This window comes from Saccopteryx bilineata, chromosome 2 (assembly GCF_036850765.1).
Source record: "Saccopteryx bilineata isolate mSacBil1 chromosome 2, mSacBil1_pri_phased_curated, whole genome shotgun sequence".
Taxonomy (NCBI): Eukaryota; Metazoa; Chordata; class Mammalia; order Chiroptera; family Emballonuridae; genus Saccopteryx; species Saccopteryx bilineata.
Window position 1 is genome coordinate 161,595,731 of NC_089491.1, and position 19,534 is coordinate 161,615,264.

The following is a 19,534-nucleotide window of genomic DNA, read 5'->3' on the forward strand; positions in this document are numbered from 1 at the left end:
CCATTTTTTTCTAAGACTTTATTTATTGATTTTACAGGGAGAGGAGAAAGAGGGAGGAATGGGAAGTGAGAAGTTTCAGCTCATAGTAGCTTCACTTTAGTTGCTCATTGCTTGTCGTATGTGCCATGACCAGGCAGGCCCAGGGTTTTGAACCAGTGACCTCAGCATTCCAGGTTGAGGCTTTATCCACTGCACCACTGCAGGCCAGGCTTCTATGTCCTTTTTCATCCTGTTGAAGATTTCACTAAGTTTCTTGAGCATCCTTATAGCCATTGTTTTGAACTCTGTATCTGGTAGTTTGCTTACCTTCATTTCATTTTGTTCTTTTTCTGGAGAGTTCTCCTGTTTTGTTCATTTGGGATGTGTTCCTGTCTTCACATTTTGGATTCTTCTCTAAGTTTGTTTCTATGTATTAGGTAGAGCTGCTATGTCTCCCAGGCTTGGTAGAGTGACCTTGTATAGCAGGTGTCCTGCAGGGCCCAGTAGCATAGCCTCCCCAATCACCCGAGCAGGGTGCTACAGGTATGCCCCCGTGTAGGCTGTGTGCACTGTCCTGTTGTAGTTGAGCCCTGATTGTGGTTGGCACCAGTGGGAGGGACTGACCCCCAGGCCAGTTGACTGTGAGGACTGGCTGCAACCACAGCAGAAGAGCTGCTGTGCAGGAGTTGACCTTACAGAGCAGGGCTTGCTTCAGTGGGGCTGTGGTGCTCTCCAGCTTTGCCCCTTGAGTGTGTTGCTTGTGGTGGTGGTGGGGTTGTCATCCAATGGGGTCTGAAGCTGTCCATTTAGAGGCACTGGCTCTGTGACCTCCAGCTTCGTGCAAGGTCAGCCACCACCAGTGCCCTGCTTGGGGCCACCTGGCATGAGCTACAGAGTGATATGCAGGTGGCTGCTATTTATGCTGGGCTTGGAGATGCCCAGGAAAGGCCAAGCTGTGAACTAAGATGGGCTGCCACTAGTTCTAGGCCTGGGGCCACTTATCAAGAGGTTTGGAATACACAGAGGTCAGATGCTGCTTTTTTGAGATTTTAGGAAAGTATGAAGCATGAGGCAAGAGAGGGCAGTTATATGGAAAAACCATTGGAAACAGCATGAGTGGGACCGCAGTTAGGATGAGGTGGGTCTCGGAATCACCAGTATAGGCTCAACAACTTTAGACAGGTTGATGGAGACTCATATGGTGCCTGTGTGCCAGCCCTGTGTAGGGAGGGCTCAGAAAAGGAACAGTGGCCTTTGTTAGCACTTTTCCCTGGGAGAAAGCTACTCCTCCATCGTCCCTCCTCCCCATATCTCACCCTCATCCCAAACTATCAGTCCATGTCCAAATGTCCCTGGTACCTTTTAAGCTACTGCCCCAGTGCTGGAGCTCAGAGGGAGTGAGTCTGAGAAAGTCTGTGTTTGGGCCCTTGAAGAGAAATGCCTAGGACTCCAGCAGCTTTCCCTTTCCCTCAGCTACAATCCCTTTTTGTTTTTACAGCCAGAAGTTAATGGGGACTTGTCTTCCTGGCTCTGGGACTGGTGTGGGGCTGGGAACCCTTGCTCTTCAGGGAGATTTCCACAGCCAAGATATTCCTCTTGATTTTATTTTCTTTATTTTTAAAATTTTCCCATTGGTTTGAGAGAGAGAGAGAGAGAGAAGAAGGGATTAAAGAGAAGCATCAACTCATTGTTCCACTTAGACATTCCAGTTAGTTGTGCATACATTGGTTGCTTCTTGTATGTACCCTGACTAGGGATTGAACCCGTGACTTTGGTGGCCCTAGATGTCACTCTATCCACTGCATCAGCCAACTAGGGCTCCCTCCCAGTTTTAAACCACTATACATGAGTGTGGGACCAGCCCATTCTGTGCCTTCACTCCTCCCTGCCTATCTTTTTTTTTTTTTTTACAGAGGCAGAGATAGACAGGGACAGACAGACAGGAATGGAGAGAGATGAGAAGCATCAATCATCAGTTTCTCGTTGCACGTTGCGACTTCTTAGTTGTTCATTGATTGCTTTCTCACATGTGCCTTGACCGTGGGCCTTCAGCAGACCGAGTAACCCCCTGCTGGAGCCAGCGACCTTGGGTCCAAGCTGGTGAGCTCTTTGCTCAAGCCAGATGAGTCGGCGCTCAAGCTGGCGACCTCGTGGTCTCGAACCTGGGTCCTTCCGCATCCCAGTCCGACGCTCTATTCACTGCGCCACCACCTGGTCAGGCCTCCCTGCCTATCTTATCTAGATGTGGCTTCTTTGGTACCCTTGTTGTGGTACTAACATTCAGCTAGGTCTCAGGCTGTTCTGAATGATAGCTGTTCTGTAGTTCAGTTGTAATTTTGATGTAGTTGTGGGAAAATTCTAGTGCCATATTTTCTTGTGGCCATCTTGACTGAAAGTTTCAGGAATGCCTCAGAACCAGAAAGTTTGATTTACTGGGCAGCTTAGAGGATTGTGCTACTTTTGTTTAACCAGTTACTCTAGTTTATTATGTAACAGTTTATGTTGTTTCTAGCATTATTCCCTTCTTTTCACCTTGTTTTATCTTTCTTTGAGTATGACATGGAGTAATTAAAGTTAGAGACAGGAAGTTAGCTGTGGCAGAAAAGTAAATGTCTCTTTTTTTTTTTTTTTTTTTTTTTTTTATTCCTCTGAAGCTGGAAACGGGGAGAGACAGACTCCCGCATGCACCCGACTGGGATCCACCCGGCACGCCCACCACGGGCGAAGCTCTGCCCACCAGGGGGCGATGCTCTGCCCCTCCAGGGCGTCACTCTGCCGCGACCAGAGCCACTCTAGCGCCTGGGGCAGAGGCCAAGGAGCCATCCCCAGTGCCTGGGCCATCCCTGCTCCAATGGAGCCCTGGCTGCCGGAGGGGAAGAGAGAGACAGAGAGGAAGGGGGGGGTGGAGAAGCAAATGGGCGCCTCTCCCATGCGCCCTGGCTGGAAATCGAACCCGGGTCCCCCGCACGCCAGGCCAATGCTCCACCGCTGAGCCAACCGGCCAGGGCCAGTAAATGTCTCTTATAGTGGATGCCAGATGAGACACACTACTGTTTATTTTATTGTATTTAGCCTGTATCAGTTATATAAACATTGTTAATACACAGTTTGGATCATGTTAACATATACCATAACCGAGCACCTATAATGCATGTTCTACTGAAACAAGTACTTTATAGAACATCCCCCATCACAGTATTTGAATGGGCCCCAGAGGTACTTCAGTTCATTCACCAACAGTACTTGAACACATGTTTTCATGGAAGCAGTGATTCCAAGAGGTAGACCATTCCTCAGGGTTTCTTGTCTAAAGCTGTAATATCTGTGGTAGTATTACAAGTAGTTTCTGGGCCTGCTCATAGCCAAGGATGGGAGCTAGAAGGAGCAGTTGTATTGATGCTTTCAGTAACTATAATTATTTAAATACTAAATCTGTTCAAAGTAATACAACAATTTTAAGCATCTGTTATTCTTTAAAGAGTGATTGGAGATTCAAAATACTATATAATTGGAGTGGTTAATTTTTTCTTTTCCCCTACAATCTTGTATGTCAATCTCAGGTACATATTTAAGTGAATCTTAAAGAAGTATTCATTTCATTTATAATGATACTTACTAGAAGTCTGATTTTCATTATCCTCTGCTGATAACACTTGTATGTACTCAAGAGTTTATAATAGAATTCTTCCTAATTTTGTTCTGTTCCACATCTTTTTTTGGGTTATGTCAGACCTAGTGCTTTGCCAGTTTTCTTTAAACTTTTTTCTTTAGGTAAAAGATGAGTGGAACCTGATCGGGTGGTGGTGCAGTGGATAGAGTGTCAACCTGGGATGCTGAGGACCCAGGTTTAAAACCCCAAGGTCATCAGCTTGAGCGCAGGCTCATCTGGCTTGAGTGCAGGCTCACTAGCTGGCTTGAGCCTGAGGTCGCTGGTTAAGTAAGAGGTCATTGGCTCGTGTAAGGGGTCACTGGCTCAGCTGGAGCCCCCCCCCCCCAATCAAGGCACGTATGAGAAAGCAATCAGTGAACAACTAATGTGCCTCAACTGTAAGTTGATGCTTCTCATCTCTCTCCATCTCTGTTCCTTAAAAAAGAAAGAAAAAAGATGAATGGAGTTTCAGGTAGTTTGACTAAGTATACATCAGTGTACTGGCATAGCACCCTTCCCACTCACCCTGAGATTGTTTGTGTCAAAGTCAGCTTCAGGATAGAATGTAGGCAGTTGTCCTAGCAGGAAAGCTGCTGGCATAGCTGTGATTATTCTGAGGCTCACTGTCTTTAGTAGGCCTTTGTCAAGACTAGAAGTGGTTCCTGGCCGGTTGGCTCAGTGGTAGAGCGTCAGCTTGGCGTGCAGAAGTCCCACGTTCGATTCCTGGCCAGGGCACACAGGAGAAGTGCCCATCTGCTTCTCCACCCCTCCCCCTCTCCTTCCTCTCTGTCTCTCTCTTCCCCTCCCGCAGCTGAGGCTCCATTGGAGCAAAGATGGCCCGGGCGCTGGGGATGGCTCCTTGGCCTCTGCCCCAGGCACTAGAGTGGATCTGGTCGCTACAGAGCGATGCTCCGGAGGGACAGAGCATCGCCCCCTGGTGGGCAGAGCGTCGCCCCTGGTGGGCGTGCCTGTGGATCCCGGTCGGGCGCATGCGGGAGTCTGTCTGACTGTCTCTCCCCGTTTCCAGCTTCAGAAAAATGCAAAAAAAAAAAAAAAAAAAAAAAAAAAAAAAAGAAGTGGTTTGCAACATCAGAGAGCAGCCATTTCTAAGTATTTTTATTTTTTTATTTATTTATTTTTTTTAATTTATTTTTTTTAATTTTTTTTTTTTAGATTTTATTTATTCATTATAGAGAGGAGAGAGAGAGAGAGAAGGGGGGAGGAGCAGGAAGCATCAACTCCCATATGCGCCTTGACCAGGCTAGCCCAGGGTTTCGAACCGGCAACCTCAGTGTTTCCAGGTTGACACTTTATCCACTGCGCCACCACAGGTCAGGCCTAAGTATTTTTAAATAGACCAATTAAAACAACTCTATGGCTTTGATGGTAAATCTGATCATGCTTTACAACCAAATCAGAATTAATAAAAATTAAAATACCTCTTTCTTGAACACAAACCCTGACTTTATTTTGATTGCAACAGAAATTTGTGGTTCCTGTTCATTATCAATTTTATTTTATTTTTCACTAGCATTTAAGGAAATCAGAAATGCATTTGATTTATTTAAATTAACTCCAGAAGAAAAAAATGATTTTCCTGAGAATTATCAGAAAAGAGAAGAAATACCACTGGATTGTAATTTTGCAGAAGATCACAAAGCCAAGGAAAACAAACAGGTACTTAAAGAAAGGAGAAATACCAGAGATGAGACAGACACGTGGGCATATATAGCTGCAGAAGGTGATCAAGACGTGCTAGAGGGCATGTTCCAAGCTGAGGAGAATTCTGGTGAGTGTGTTTGCGGTTAGTTTGCATATATTTTCAGGGCAGTGTGATTTCATTTTCATTCTTTTCTATTGTAACTCAAGATCAGAAAAGAATGGCGTACATGATTTTGTTTCGATCTCCTGAATAAATAACTTTTTATATTGGAGACTTAAGTCATAATGTGGTTTCTAAATTGACCACCTAAGTATTTCCTGAGTCCCAGTAATGTGCTTAGCACATTTAGAAATTGTAAAGATTTTGGGTGCTCTACCTTTCCCACTCTTGCTAAGTAGCCTGCTTGTATATTTTAATGTATGTATTTCAGAAAATTATCAGCCTGACCAGGCAGTGGCGCAGTGAATAGAGCATCAGACTGGGATGCGGAGGACCCAGGTTTGAAACCCCGAGGTCACCAGCTTGAGCAAGGGATCACTTGCTCTGCTCTGCCCCACCCCCCACCCTGGTCAAGGCACATATGAGAAAGCAGTCAATGAGCCACTAAGGTGCCGCAACAAAGAATTGATGCTTCTCATCTCTTTCCCTTTCTGTCTGTCTGTCCCTATCTGTCCCTCTCTCCATCTTGCTTTGAGAAAAAGAAAAAATGAGAAAATTATCAAATGCAGACTTACTGTACTTATATTCTATCCTTTTAACTTTGCAGTAAATGATACTACCTAGATAAGACAACTGGAAATGTTCTCTTGAGGATGTTGGGATTAGCTGAGGGGGAGGGCCGTGTGTAGAATATTGGACACACTGGCTTGTGGAGGTGATAAAAGAGAGCATATATATATATATATATTACTACTATAACTAGGACAGAATAAACAGGATTAATCTGACAAAACTGTGACTTAAATCTTCAAATAGTTGAAAAGAATTGTTTAAATGTTTTAGAATATATGGCTGAGTAGATAGTCTGGGTGGCCCTGTTACTACAAAACAACTAGGTCCTTGGTGCTTTCTGATGTACTGCTGAGCTTATAGGAAATTAGAACAATTACTAGGATCAGTAGACAAGGGGAAGGAGGAAATGGCCTGCCCAGATGCTAGGTGCCAAATAGCTCTGCTGTTTGGGATGCTAGGCAATGAAGAACACAGGTAGTAGATGTTGGTTTGCACTCTTGGGCATCCCGGGGTGATATCTGAACCACCTCTTACACAGAGAGCAAGGAGAGACTGAAGAAAGGCGACCACTCCAGATTGGTAAGTGGCAGATGAAATAAGCAAGGGAACTTACATACAAGGTTCATCATAGGTAACAGCATGACAAGTAGATCTCCACACTGCCCAGCAAGTCTCAAAGAGTTTATAGAGGCCTTAATGAGATTCAGGCACGTGTTCAGTCCAGGTGGTTTCCTCTCTCAAGGTTGTACCCTTGAATTGGCTACCACTGTGGGAAGGGTGGTATCAGGATGTACATTTTAGGTATGGGGAGGGGTGAGGAGTTTCCTATCGCCTGTGTGCAGCTAACTGCTCAACCATGGCCACATCCTCTGGATGGCCGCCTCCAACACTCCACCTCTTGTGACTGGCTATACAGTGTCACTTGCCTTCTCTTCAACAGTGTGCCCTGGGCGGTCAGCATGGGAGTTCACTGGCATGGAGGTGGCTCGTTTAGCAGGTGTTTAGCTGCATTGGAGGTAGATACCACAACAATGCTACAGGCATATGCAAGAGAAAACAGGTTGAGATTATAATTCCCAAAGCAAGTAATAATTTTTTCCACCAACAGCCCCAAGATCACAAACACTGATTTATTCCTCTAAGCTAGGAGTCAGGTTACTCAGCACATCCACTGTGTCCTCATGTGAATTAATGAAGATGATATATTAGCGGACTCATGGTATGAAGTAGCATAGATGGCCCTTTGTGAGGCGGTAATAATGTCTCAGGCCATCCTATTTTGGAGGAAGGTTTTCTCATTAGGGACATTTCAGTGTTCAGTAAAGACAGGCTTTATTGGCTAGCATTCAGGGCTTGCTGGGCTTCCTTGTGTGTTGTGATGTTCTCCAGGGCAATGGAGAGAACAAAGATGGCGGCCAAATAACTGCACCAGCAGGAAACCAAATCTGGCCTTGAGGCTCAGAGAGGGGTTGGCAGTTTTAAGAGCATGGTCAGGACATGCATGCCCTTTGTGCTGGCTGGGTGACGCAGCATGAGGAGATGAACTGGGAATGGGTAGGCCAGACCAGGACCCTCGGATCATCCCCTCTCAATGGTGGTGTGTTTCATTCCATATGCTTTTCCACTGGTCCAGCCTGCAGAACAGGGTAGTCCCAGTGGAAATTGTATAGTTATCCTTTATACCAGTCCTGCTGTCGGCAGGTCTTAGGGAAGGTGTCATGTTCTTTTGCCTGATCTAGCAGATCATGATCTCTGAAACTTGACTTGGTCACTGTCTGCTCAGCAGAGTATATATATAAATGGTACTCAGCTTCTCTAATCCTCTGATGGTAGCAGCCTGGTTTGCATAGCAACAGGAGAGAGCTCTGGTTTGGCCAGATGTCATGTCATATGGTATTTACACCTCCTCACTTGGAGGGAGGGGCTGATACAATGAATATGCGAGTCCTTCAACAGTCCTGGTGGGTGGTCCCCCTATTCCTGTGGCAGCAGCCCTGGGCATTTTTTAATGCTGTTGCTGCATTAACAAGTCACTGTATTTCAGAGGCAATATTCCATCCCACCCAGGCACTGTGGTGGCCACTCTCATGCACCCATCTCCTATATCTACTGAAGGGTCAGCTGCTAGTGCTCATGCCCAATCAGGGTCTCACCTTCCTGGTGGCCAGTGCGTGTCTGCACCTCATGAGCTGTGATGCAGAGAAATGAGGAGCCTCTGACTCTTGCAGGCAGAACCAGAAGTCTTTCCTCATGTCCTGACCCCTCATGGGCTCACTTGTGATTGTCCACCCTGTGGCTTTCCACTGTCCGAGCTGCAAGGGCAGTCCCTCATCCCTTTAGAACAACCCACCTGGCCCTGGCTGGACAGCTCAGTTGGTTAGAGCGTCATCCTGAAGCACAGAGATTGTGGGTTCAATCCCAGGTCAGGTCAGGGCACATACGGGAGCATATTGATGTTCCTGTCTCTCTTGCTCTCTCCTCAAATCAATAAAATAAACATTAAAAAAAGAAAAAGGACAGCCCACGTGTCAGTGCCAAGGGTAATGGCCAGGGCTCCTGATTGATCACCAGCCAAATTTCTGGGTCCAGCCCACTGGCTGGTTACTTAACTGCAGACCCTTCCTGTTTCCAAGCAGTTGGTGTTGTGTTCGGTTGAATAATGGCTGTAACCTCTGTTGACTAGTTGCCTGAATGGATCATTGTGTACTGGGCACCAGCAGCAATCCCCCCACTTCTTATCTAGGCTGCTGTATAAAACTACAGCAAGGGATACAGCACTTAACTGGGCCTGGGGAAGGTACACTAGCTATTCAGACACCTGTGAGTCAGGCCTTTCAAATTTAAAACCAGATGCACAGATTCATGGGGAGGATGAGTTCTTCATTTGTGTGTTCTGTTAACAGTCCTTATTAGATGACATTATCTCAATTCACATGGCCCCTCATCTGCCCTGCTCCCCAGTGCTTCCTGTGTCCCCCAGTTGTGGGAGGAGAGGTCCCACTGTGGATCATATACGGCTTGGCACACGTGGCTCCTCACTTTCCTCATCAGTGCTCTCACACAGGTCACTGTGTCATCTAAATGCATTAATTCACAGAAGTAATTACACACTCCAGAAACAGAGGTACAGCAAGTCTTATAACTTAGAGGCACACAGCTAACAGGGAACTGATATCTGACCCAGGTTTGTTGCTCTAGAGGCCGTGTTGTCATGTCTCCGTGCATGGAGGTGACAAACAGCAGTGGTAGTTCCAGTTGAGAGCTTTGGTATATATGTGTTAACGAAGCAAGCACCCATTTGAGAGCTTTAGGAAAAGATTATTTGCATGTCTTTCTTTCTTTCTTTCTTTCTTTCTTTCTTTCTTTCTTTCTTTCTCTTTCTTTCTCTTTCTTTCTTTCTTTCTCTTTCTTTCTTTCTTTCTCTTTCTTTCTTTCTTTCTCTTTCTTTCTTTCTTTCTCTTTCTCTCTCTCTCTCTCATTTATTTATTTATTTATTTATTTATTTATTTTCCATTTTTCTGAAGCTGGGAACAGGGAGAGACAGTCAGACAGACTCCCGCATGCGCCCGACTGGGATCCACCCGGCACGCCCACCAGGGGCGATGCTCTGCCCATCCTGGGCGTCGCCATGTTGCGACTAGAGCCACTCTAGCGCCTGAGGCAGAGGCCACAGAGCCATCCCCAGCGCCCGGGCCATCTTTGCTCCAATGGAGCCTTGGCTGCGGGAGGGGAAGAGAGAGACAGAGAGGAAAGCGCGGCGGAGGGGTGGAGAAGCAAATGGGCGCTTCTCCTGTGTGCCCTGGCTGGGAATCGAACCCGGGTCCTCCGCACGCTAGGCCGACGCTCTACTGCTGAGCCAACCGGCCAGGGCCTCTCTCTCATTTATTGATTTATGCAACAAACAGAGGGAGGGACAGATAGGGACAGACAGAAAGGGAGAGAGATGAGAAGCATCAAGTCTTTGCAGCTCCTTAGTTGTTCATTGATTGCTTTCTCATATGTGCCTTGACTGAGGGGCTACAGCAGAGTGAGTGACCCTTGCTCAAGCCAGCAACCTTTGGGCTGGCAACCCCACGCTCAAGCTGGTGAGCCTGCATTCAAGCCGGTGACCTCAGGGTGCAAACTCCATTTCTATTGTAAGGTTAACTGCCTAACATCTGTGTCATTTGAAGAATTGGTTTTAGGTGAAAATCCTTTAATCTTCAAATATTTGTGATTTTTAGTCATTTTGAATTACTCCCAGATGAGTTATGCTTAAGACTCACGTTGTTAGTGGATGAGCCATTCATCCCAGTGTCGATGAGTCCATGGTGGGGGCCTGGAGGCGTTCAGCAGAGAGGGTTTTTAGGAAGAGAGGCATGAAGTGAGTCTGGAAGGATCAGTGGGCAATTACTTTTATTTACATAGGTCTGGTTTACACATTTCTAATGATTTTACCTATGTAAATGATCGAAAGCAATTTATGTCCAAGAAGAATGGCTAAAGAAATGTTAGCAATTCCTCTTACTGATTCCGTATGGTTTCTCTTTTCCTTTGAGCTACTTAGTCTTGTATTTAAAAATCACGTTATAGTTAACAGGTTACCAATTTTTTTTCTTTATGCCCTTGAAGCACTGTGACTTCGAAGTATGAATAGTTCATGTTACTTCCTAAAGAAAATCAGAAATTTCATTAAAGACTCGGTTACATAATGACATGTATTAAAGGTGTATATAAAGTTTTTGGTTAAGGTACCACCAATTGAATAAAATGTCATTGTATATTGTATAGTCCAGACAAAAAGTATCTTAAAGACAGTTCTGTGTTCCAGATGGCAGACAGCAGATTTTGAGTCTGGGCATGGATCTGCAGCTGGAATGGATGAAACTAGAAGATTTCCAAAAGCACCTTGATGGTGAAGATGAGAACTATTCTGCAACAGATGCCATTCCAAGTAGTGAGTAGTTTGGGAGTTATGGGTATTCTCTTTGTGAATCTATATATAGAAACCTAATTTAACTCTTCTTGCATTTTAGATTTATTGAGGGATGCTGTGAAAAATGGGGATTATATTACAGTGAAGGTTGCCCTTAATTCAAATGAAGAATATAACCTGGACCAAGAGGTAGTAACTATATCTTTGTAAAAATCTCATGAAAGGAAAATGGAAAGTAGCTCTTTTGAAGTAATTGTTTACTTTAACTACAAAAGTGTAATGCATTTTTACTTTCTTTAATTTGAACATTGTAGAAATGTAGAATGTAGAAAGTTTTAGTCCCTGTATTTCCACCCTCTAAAGTGACCATTTTGTTCAGCTGTGTTCCTTATAATTTTGTCTCTGGTTTAATCTCTGCCACTCTGAGGATTGTTTTCATTAAGAGCTGCCTACTAATCGCAACTGCCTGGCTTTTGTTCTTTCTGGGGGGTTTTCGATACTAACTTATGACTCTGTGTGTGTGTGTGTGTGTTAATTTATTGATTGATTGATTTTAAAGAGAGAGGAAGGCAGAGAGAGAACAATATTGATTTGTTGTTTCACATATTTATGCATTCATTGGTTGATTCTTGTGTGCCCTGACCGGGGAATGAATCTGCACTTGGTATATAGGACAGTGTTCTAACCAGCTGAGCTACCTAGCCAGGGCCCTATGAAGGATTTTTATATGAAAGCATATTGACCCTTTTGGGTGTCCTGCTTAGAAAACATTTTTTGTATTTTGTTTTGTTTTCTTGCTTGAGAGGTGGGTTTTTTAAGTTCAGTCTTTTTGGATTATACTTCAAAAAGTTACGGGGGCCCTAGCCAGAGAGCTCAGTTGATTAGAGCATCATCCCAAAGCACAGAGGTTGGTGGTTGCCAGTTTGCGTGTGTATGTGCCCAGCCACTTTGGAAAATTCTCATACTGTTGTAATTTTTTTTTCTTGTATTTTTCTGAAGTGAGAAGCTGGGAGGCAGAGAGATAGACTCCCACATTCACACTACCGGGATCCACCCAGCATGCCCACCAGGAGGTGATGCTCTGCCCATCTGGGGCATTGCTCTGTTGCAATCAGAACCGTTCTAGTGCCTGACATGGAGGCCATGGAGCCACCTTCAGCACCCGGGCCAACTTTGCTCCAATGGAGCCTTGGCTGCAGGAGGGGAAGAAAGGGACAGAAAAAAAGGAGAGGGGGAAGAATGGAGAAGCAGTCGGGCACCGGGGATCGAACCTGAGACTTCCACACGCTGGGCCATTGCTCTGCGGCTGAGTCAACCAGCTAGAGCCATACTGTTGTAATTTTTAAATTACTTGCTAGGTAGAGAGTTTTATCATCTGCTAAAAATAACTATTTTGTTTCCCTTTTTTCCAGTAATGTTTTTTTCTCTGGTCTTACGAAATTGATGACATTTGAACAGCAGTAGTGATGGAGGGATCTTTTCTGTTCTTGGTCTGAGTAGGGTTTTCCCTCAGGGACTTAGTGTTGGGTGTGATGTATCTTATTGGTAGTTTACTGTGGAACCCTTAACTCCTATACTCTGCCTTCTTTTTTTTTTTTTAACTTTTTCTCGGGGATGCATATTGGGTTTATCAGATACTTTTTTTACACTTTAGGACTTATGTAGCTTGCTCTTTTTTTTTTTTTTAAGATTTTTTATGAATTTTAGTGAGTGGAGAGAGAAAGGAGAGGGGGGAGGACCAGGAAGCAACATCTCATAGTAGTTGCTTCTTGTAGGTGCCTTGATCAGGCAAGTTGGGGTTTTGAACTGGCAACCTCAGCATTCCAGGTCGATGCTTTAATCCACTGCACCACCACAGGTTAGGTTATAGGTTGGTCTTTATTAAAAGCATAGTAGCTGCAGGGAACTTTCTCTTATTTCTTGACTTTTTTTTTTTTGAAATTTAGACCCTGATCAGTTGGCTCAATGGTAGAATGTCAGCCCGGCGTGTGGAAGTGCTGGGGTCAATTTCTGGTCAGGGCACATAGGAGTCACCATCTGCTTCTCCACCCCTCCGTCTTCTCTCTCTCCTCCTCCTGCAGCCATGGCTCGAATGGTTTGAGCAAGTTGACCCCGGGCGCTGAGGATGGCTCCATGGCCTTGCCTTAGGCGCTGAAATAGCTCGGTTGCTGAGCAGTAGAACAGTGGCCCCAGATGGGCAGAGTATTGCCCTGTAGGGGGCTTGCCTTGTGGATCCTGGTCCAGGCACATATGGGAGTCTGTCTCTCTGCCTCCCTGCCTCTCACTCAATAAAAAAGAGAAAACAAAAAAGAAATTTAAAGAAAAAATTTATTGAAGATCTGAAAAACAATTCCTAAAAGATTGACTTTTCCAGGAACTAGCTGTACAATGCTTTGGATCTATCATGTTAAAACATGCATTAGACACATTCAAAAACCATAAACAAGCCACCACTGTTCAACTGTCTGAGCAGAGATAAAATGCCTAAGGAACAATGTGGATGGCTTGGAAAGGATGGGCTATTTAAGCAGCAGTCAAAAAAAAGAGCACAGGCAAATGTCTATGATCAGTTACACACTAAATTGAACCTCTGGCACTAGGAACCAGAGCATTTTGTTATATAGCATAAACTCATATTTATAAAAGTACATAGTGTCAAAAGAACAGAACCACCAGCATTCAAAAGCAGCTTCGTCAGGCAGGCTGTATAGAACATTCTACAATATGTCTCTTCATTATCCATCAATAAGTAGTAGCTAATTTGAAAGGAAAAAGAATAAAGGACCTACACTCCCTTTTATTTTCTGTTTAAAATCAAACAAAACAAACATCAGTCCTGCTATACACTAACATTTTCAAAGTGCATCATTTGGATAAGAGAAGGACTAGGAACAGAAACGTGTTTACATTTAAACATAACTAAGTGCCTCACACATCTCGATGGCACTAAACAAAGTTGCAGAATTCTTTGCCAGGCATTTTAGGAAATCACGAAGATTATTCAGTAGTAAAGCTAGGCTCTTCTCATCCAGGTGTACAGGCCAACATGGCTGCAATTTGTTCAAATCATCTTAGTAGCTGGGGGTCCACACACTCAGGACACAGGTGCTTCAGGCTATTGTGCGAGGATTTCAGCATACTGTTGCCTCAGATTTTATAGAGTAGCTGAGTGCCCGACATTACATTGAAGTATTCTTAGCCCTGCCACAAGTTCACTAACAGCATATTCCTGTGTTTCCTGGAGAGTTTTTTAATGTGCATAATCCTCCAGTTAGCAATAAGCCATGATTTTAGTTCTTCAGGAATCTGCTTTAACTTAGCTCTGTTGATGAATGTGTCATTGTCTTTTGTTGTTATTTTTTTAGATTTTATTTATTGATTTTTAGAGGGGTGGAGGAAGCAGGAAGCATGAGCATGTAGTAGTTGCTTCCTGTATGTGCCTTGACAGGGCAAGTCCAGAGCCCTGAACCAGCAACCTCAGTGTTACAGGTCAGCGCTTTATCCACTGCGCCACCACAGGTCAGGCTGTCCTCATTTTTACTTGATCTTAACCAAAAGGCCGAGAAGCGATGTCCTCATTTTCAATAGCAGGATATATTGGGCTGTTTTCTGTGAGGAGGCTGAGGTGTCACATTGGTACAGCCACCACCTCCATTTTCAGTTGTTTGCTGCTTATTTTTTGTTTCACTTAGCAGACCAGGTGTCTCCTTACGTGGGTCAGTCCCTCTCATCTTCCCCTCTGCACTGGTCCTATCTTTCTGAAGTTATCGCTGTCTTTAAAGATTGTTGTCCATGTATTAGAGTACTCTGCTTTGTGGAACCTGATCATCCCAATTTTTGTTCCAACCACTATAACATATAAAGTACTTCACTTGTTTGTCCTTTATGGCAACGTTTACACACTTTGCCTTATAAAGTTGAGGCCCATGAAAGAAGCACTTGCTCGCCATCCTGGAATTGAGGCTTTGGGTCCTGCTTTGGCACCATTTATAGAGATTCACTGCTGCCGCCAACTCCTCCCACCTTCCCCACTCTATCCTACCCAGCTCTTCATCAGATGTTTGCAGGGAACTTTCTAAAGTTAGATTATACAAATGAGAGTAAGTGGTTACATTTTTTTTTTTTTATTGATTTTATTGTGTTCACATTGATTCAAGTGTCCCACCAAATACATCCCCCCATCCTCCTGTTCTCCTCAACATCCCCCCCCCCCGCATAATCCTCCCCCCTTCCCTCCAGGATTTACTTTCCTGCTCTCTATAACACTGTTATGTGTATATAATTTCACAGATCTCTTTCCCTTCTCTGATCCCATCCTCTCATCCCCTTTCCCTCTGTCCGCTTTCCCTCTGGTCCCTTTGATCCCTCCTCTGCCTCTATTCCGTTCCTCCGTTCACATTGTTCATTGGATTCCTCAAATGAGTGAGGTCATATGATATTTTTCTTTCTCTGCCTGGCTTATTTTACTTAGCATGATAGTTTCTAGGTCCATCCATGTTGCCACAAAAGGTAAGATTTCCTTTTTCACAGCCACATAATATTCCATTGTATATATATACCACTGCTTTTTAATCCACTTGCCCGCTGACGGGTGCTTGGAATGTTTCCAGATCTTCTCTATTGTGAACAATGCTGCCATAAACATAGGAGTGCATTTCTTCTTTTGAATCAGTGATTTGGCATTCTTAGGATATATTCCTAAAAGTGGGATAGCTAGTCAAAAGGCAGTTCCATTTGTAATTTTTTGAGGAATCTTCATACTGTTTTCCACAGTGGCTGCACCAGTCTGCATTCTCACCAGCAGTGCAGGAGGGTTCCCTTTTATCCTCATCCTCACCAGCACTTGTTGTGTATTGATTTGTTAATGAGCACCATTCTGACTGGTGTGTGGTGATATCTTATTGTGGTTTTAATTTGCATTTCTCTGATGATTAGTGATGTTGAACATTTTTTTCATCTGCCTGTTGGCCATCTGTATGTCCTCTTTGGAGAAGTGTCTATTTATTTCTTTTGCCCATTTTTTGATCGGATTGTTTATTTTCCTGGTGTTGAGTTTTACAAATTCTTTATAAATTTTGGTTATTAACCCCTTATCAGACGTATTGTCGAACATGTTCTCCCACTATGTGGTTTGTCTTTTCGTTTTGTTCATATTGTCTTTACCTGTGCAAAAGCTTTTTAGTTTGATATAGTCCCATTTGTTCATCCTGTCCTTTATTTCACTTGCCCGTGGAGATAAATCAGCAAATTTATTCTGTGAGAGATATCGGAAAACTTACTGCCTATGTTTTCTTCTAAGATACTTATGGTTTCACGACTTACATTTAAGTCTTTTATCCATTTTGAGTTTATTTTTGAGAATGGTGTAAGTTGGTGGTCTAGTTTAATTTTTTTGCAGGTAGATGTCCAATTTTCCCTACACCATTTGTTAAAGAGGCTGTCTTTACTTCATTGTATGCTCTTACCTCCTTTGTCAAATATCAATTGTCCTTAAATGTGTGGGTTTATTTCTGGGTTCTCCATTCTGTTCCATTGATCTGTATGCCTGTTCTTATGCCAGTACCAAGCTGTTTTGAGTACAATGGCCTGGTAGTATAACTGATATCAGGAAGTGTGATACCTCCCACTTTATTTTCAATATTGCTAAGGCTATTCGTGTTCTTTTTTCTTTCCCTATAATTTTTGAAATATTTGTTCTATATCTTTGAAGTATGTCATTGGTATTTTAATAGGAATTGCATTGAATTTATAAATTGCATTGGATAATATAGACATTTTAATGTTTATTCTTCCTGTCCATAAACACAGCATATGCTTCCACTTCTTTGTTTTGTTTTGTTTTGTTTTTTTGGTTATTTTCTGTTTGTTTTTTACAGAGACAGAGAAAGGGATAGATAGGGACAGACAGACAGGAAGGGAGAGAGATGAGAAACATCAATTCTTCGTTGTGGTTCCTTAGTTGTTCATTGATTGCTTTCTCATATGTGCCTTCATGGGAGGGAGGGGCTGCAGCAGACCGAGTAACCCCTTGCTCAAGCCAGCAACCGTGGCTCCCAAGTTGGTGAGCTTTGCTCAAACCAGATGAGCCCGCACTCAAGCTGGCGACCTGGGGGTCTCGAACCTGGGTTCTCCACATCACAGTCCGACGCTCTATCCACTGTGCCACCACCTAGTCAGGCTGCTTCCACTTCTTTGTATATTCCTTGATTTCTTTTATCAATGTTTTATAATTTTCTGAGTACAAGTCTTTAACCTCCTTGGTTAAATATTCTCCTGGGTACTTTATTTTTTTTTGAAATAGTGAAGGGGCTTGTTTTCTTAATTTTTCTTTCAGATAGTTCATTGTTGATGTATAAAAACACATCTGATTTCTGAATATGAATTTTATAGCCTGCCACCATGCTGAATTCATTTATCAGGTCCAGTAGTTTTTTGACTGAGACTTTAGAGTTTTTATATCATCAGCAAATAATGATAGTTTTACTTCTTCTTTTCCAGTTTGGATGCCTTTTATTTCTTCTTCTTCTCGATTGCTGTGGCTAGGACTTCCAAAAATATGTTGAATAAAAGTGGTGACAGGGGGCACTCCTGCCTTGTTCCTAATCTTAACGGGATTGCTTTTAATTTTTGCCCAATGATTATGAGGTTCGCTGTGTTTTGTCATAGGTGGCCTTTATCATGTTGAGGTATGTTCCCTGTATTCCCACTTTGCTGAGAGTTTTGATCATGAATGGGTGCTGGATTTAATCAAATGCTTTTTCTGCATCTATTGCAGAAAAATCATATTATCATGTGATTTTTCTCTCTCCTTTTATTTATATGATGAATCACATTGATTGATTTGCAAACATTGTAAGCAGCCGTGCCTCCCCAGAATAATTCCACTTGATCATAATGTATAATTTTTTTTTAATGTATTGCTGGATCCAGTTTGCTAATATTTTGTTGAGAATTTTAGCATCTAAATTCATCAGGGATAACTTATAGTTTTCTTTCTTTGTATTCTCTTTGCCTAGTTTTGGAATGAGGATTATGTTCACCTCATAAAAGGAGTTTGGAAGCCCGCCCTCTTTAATTTTTTGAAATAGCTTGAGAAGGATAAGAGTTAGTTCTTCTTTGCATATTTGGTGGAATTCACCTGTGAAGCCCAGGGCTTTTGTTTGTTGGGAGTTTTTGTGATTACTGTTTCAATCTCTTTTGTTGTAATCAATCTGTTTAGGTCTGATACTTCCAGATTGATTTTTGAAAGATTATGTTTCAAGGAATTTGTCCATTTCACCTAAATTGTCTTAATTTTTGGCATACAGTTCTTCATAGTATTTTCTTACAATCCTTTGTATTTCTGCTGTGTCAGTTGTCAGAGAGAAGTAACTTCTCTCTCATTTCTAATTTTATTTGAATCCTCTTTTTTTTCTTGATTAATCTGGTTAAAGTTCATCGATTTTATTTACCTCTTCAAAGAACCAGCTCTTGGTTTCATTCATCTTCTGTATTGTTTTTTAGCCTCTATGTCATTTTTTTCTGCTCTGATCTTTATTATTTCCTTCCTTCTACTTCCTTTGGGCTTTATTTGCTATTCTTTTTTTAGTACTTTGAAATGCAGGATTAAGTTGTTTATTTTGGGCTTTTCCTTGCTTCTTAAAGTCTGTAATGCTATGAACTTCCCTCTCAGGACTGCATTTGCATGTCCCATAAATTTTGAGTTGTTGTATGTTCATTTTCATTTGTTTCAAGGAAATTTTTTATTTCTCCCTTGGTCTCAGTGTTAACCCATTCGTTATTTAATAACATGCTATTTAGTTTCCAAGTGTTTGAATAGTTTGCTTTTCTATTGTAGTTGATTTCTAGTTTCATGCCATTGTGATCAGAGAAGATGCTTGATATGATTTCAATCTTCTTAAATTTATTGAGACTCGTTTTGTGTCCTAACATGCGGTCTATCCTAGAGAATGTACCATGAACACTTGAAAAGAATGTATATTCTGCTGCTTTAGGGTGAAAGGTTCTGAAGATATCTATGAAATCCAGTTGATCTAGAGTGCCCTTTAAGGCTGCTGTTTCTTTGTTAATTTTCTTTCTTGAGGATCTATCCATTGATGTTAGTGGGGTATTAAAATCCCCTACTATGAGCCCTGGCTGGTTGGCTCAGTGATAGAGCGTCAGCCTGGCGTGCAGGAATCCCGGGTTCGATTCCCAGCCAGGGCACACAGAAGCGCCCATCTGCTTCTCCACCCCTCCCCCTCTCCTTCCTCTCTGTCTCTCTCTTCCCCTCCTGCAGCTGAGGCTCCATTGGAGCAAAGTTGGCCCGGGCTCTGAGGATGGCTCTGTGGCCTCTGCCTCAAGTGCTAGAATGGCTCTGGTTGCAACAGAGCGACACCCCAGATGGGCAGAGCATCAGCCCCTGGTGGGCGTGCCAGGTGGATCCCGGTCGGGCGCATGCGGGAGTCTGTCTGATTTCCTCCCCGTTTTGAACTTCAGAAAAATACAAAAAAATAAAAAATAAAAATAAAATCCCCTACTATGATATTGCTGTTGATCTTGCCCTTTAAGTCCATCAAACTCTGCTTTATATATTTAGGTGTTCCTATATTAGGCT

General features: G+C 43.1%; 1 protein-coding gene and 1 pseudogene across 2 annotated transcripts in view; one reads left to right on the forward strand and one right to left on the reverse strand.

Annotated features, from left to right (window-relative positions):
• Window positions 1-19,534, forward strand: part of MPHOSPH8 (M-phase phosphoprotein 8) — a 55,536-nt gene that overhangs the window by 19,422 nt on the left and 16,580 nt on the right. The window contains exons 5-7 of one of the 2 annotated variants that reach the window (XM_066258270.1): window positions 5,160-5,417; window positions 10,834-10,959; window positions 11,039-11,127. In XM_066258270.1, coding sequence (XP_066114367.1) covers window positions 5,160-5,417; window positions 10,834-10,959; window positions 11,039-11,127 — 473 coding nt within the window. The remainder of the gene's footprint in view (window positions 1-5,159; window positions 5,418-10,833; window positions 10,960-11,038; window positions 11,128-19,534) is intronic. The other variant, XM_066258271.1, reaches the window with a different exon arrangement.
• LOC136323746 (mortality factor 4-like protein 1) lies at window positions 13,356-15,089 on the reverse strand (annotated as a pseudogene).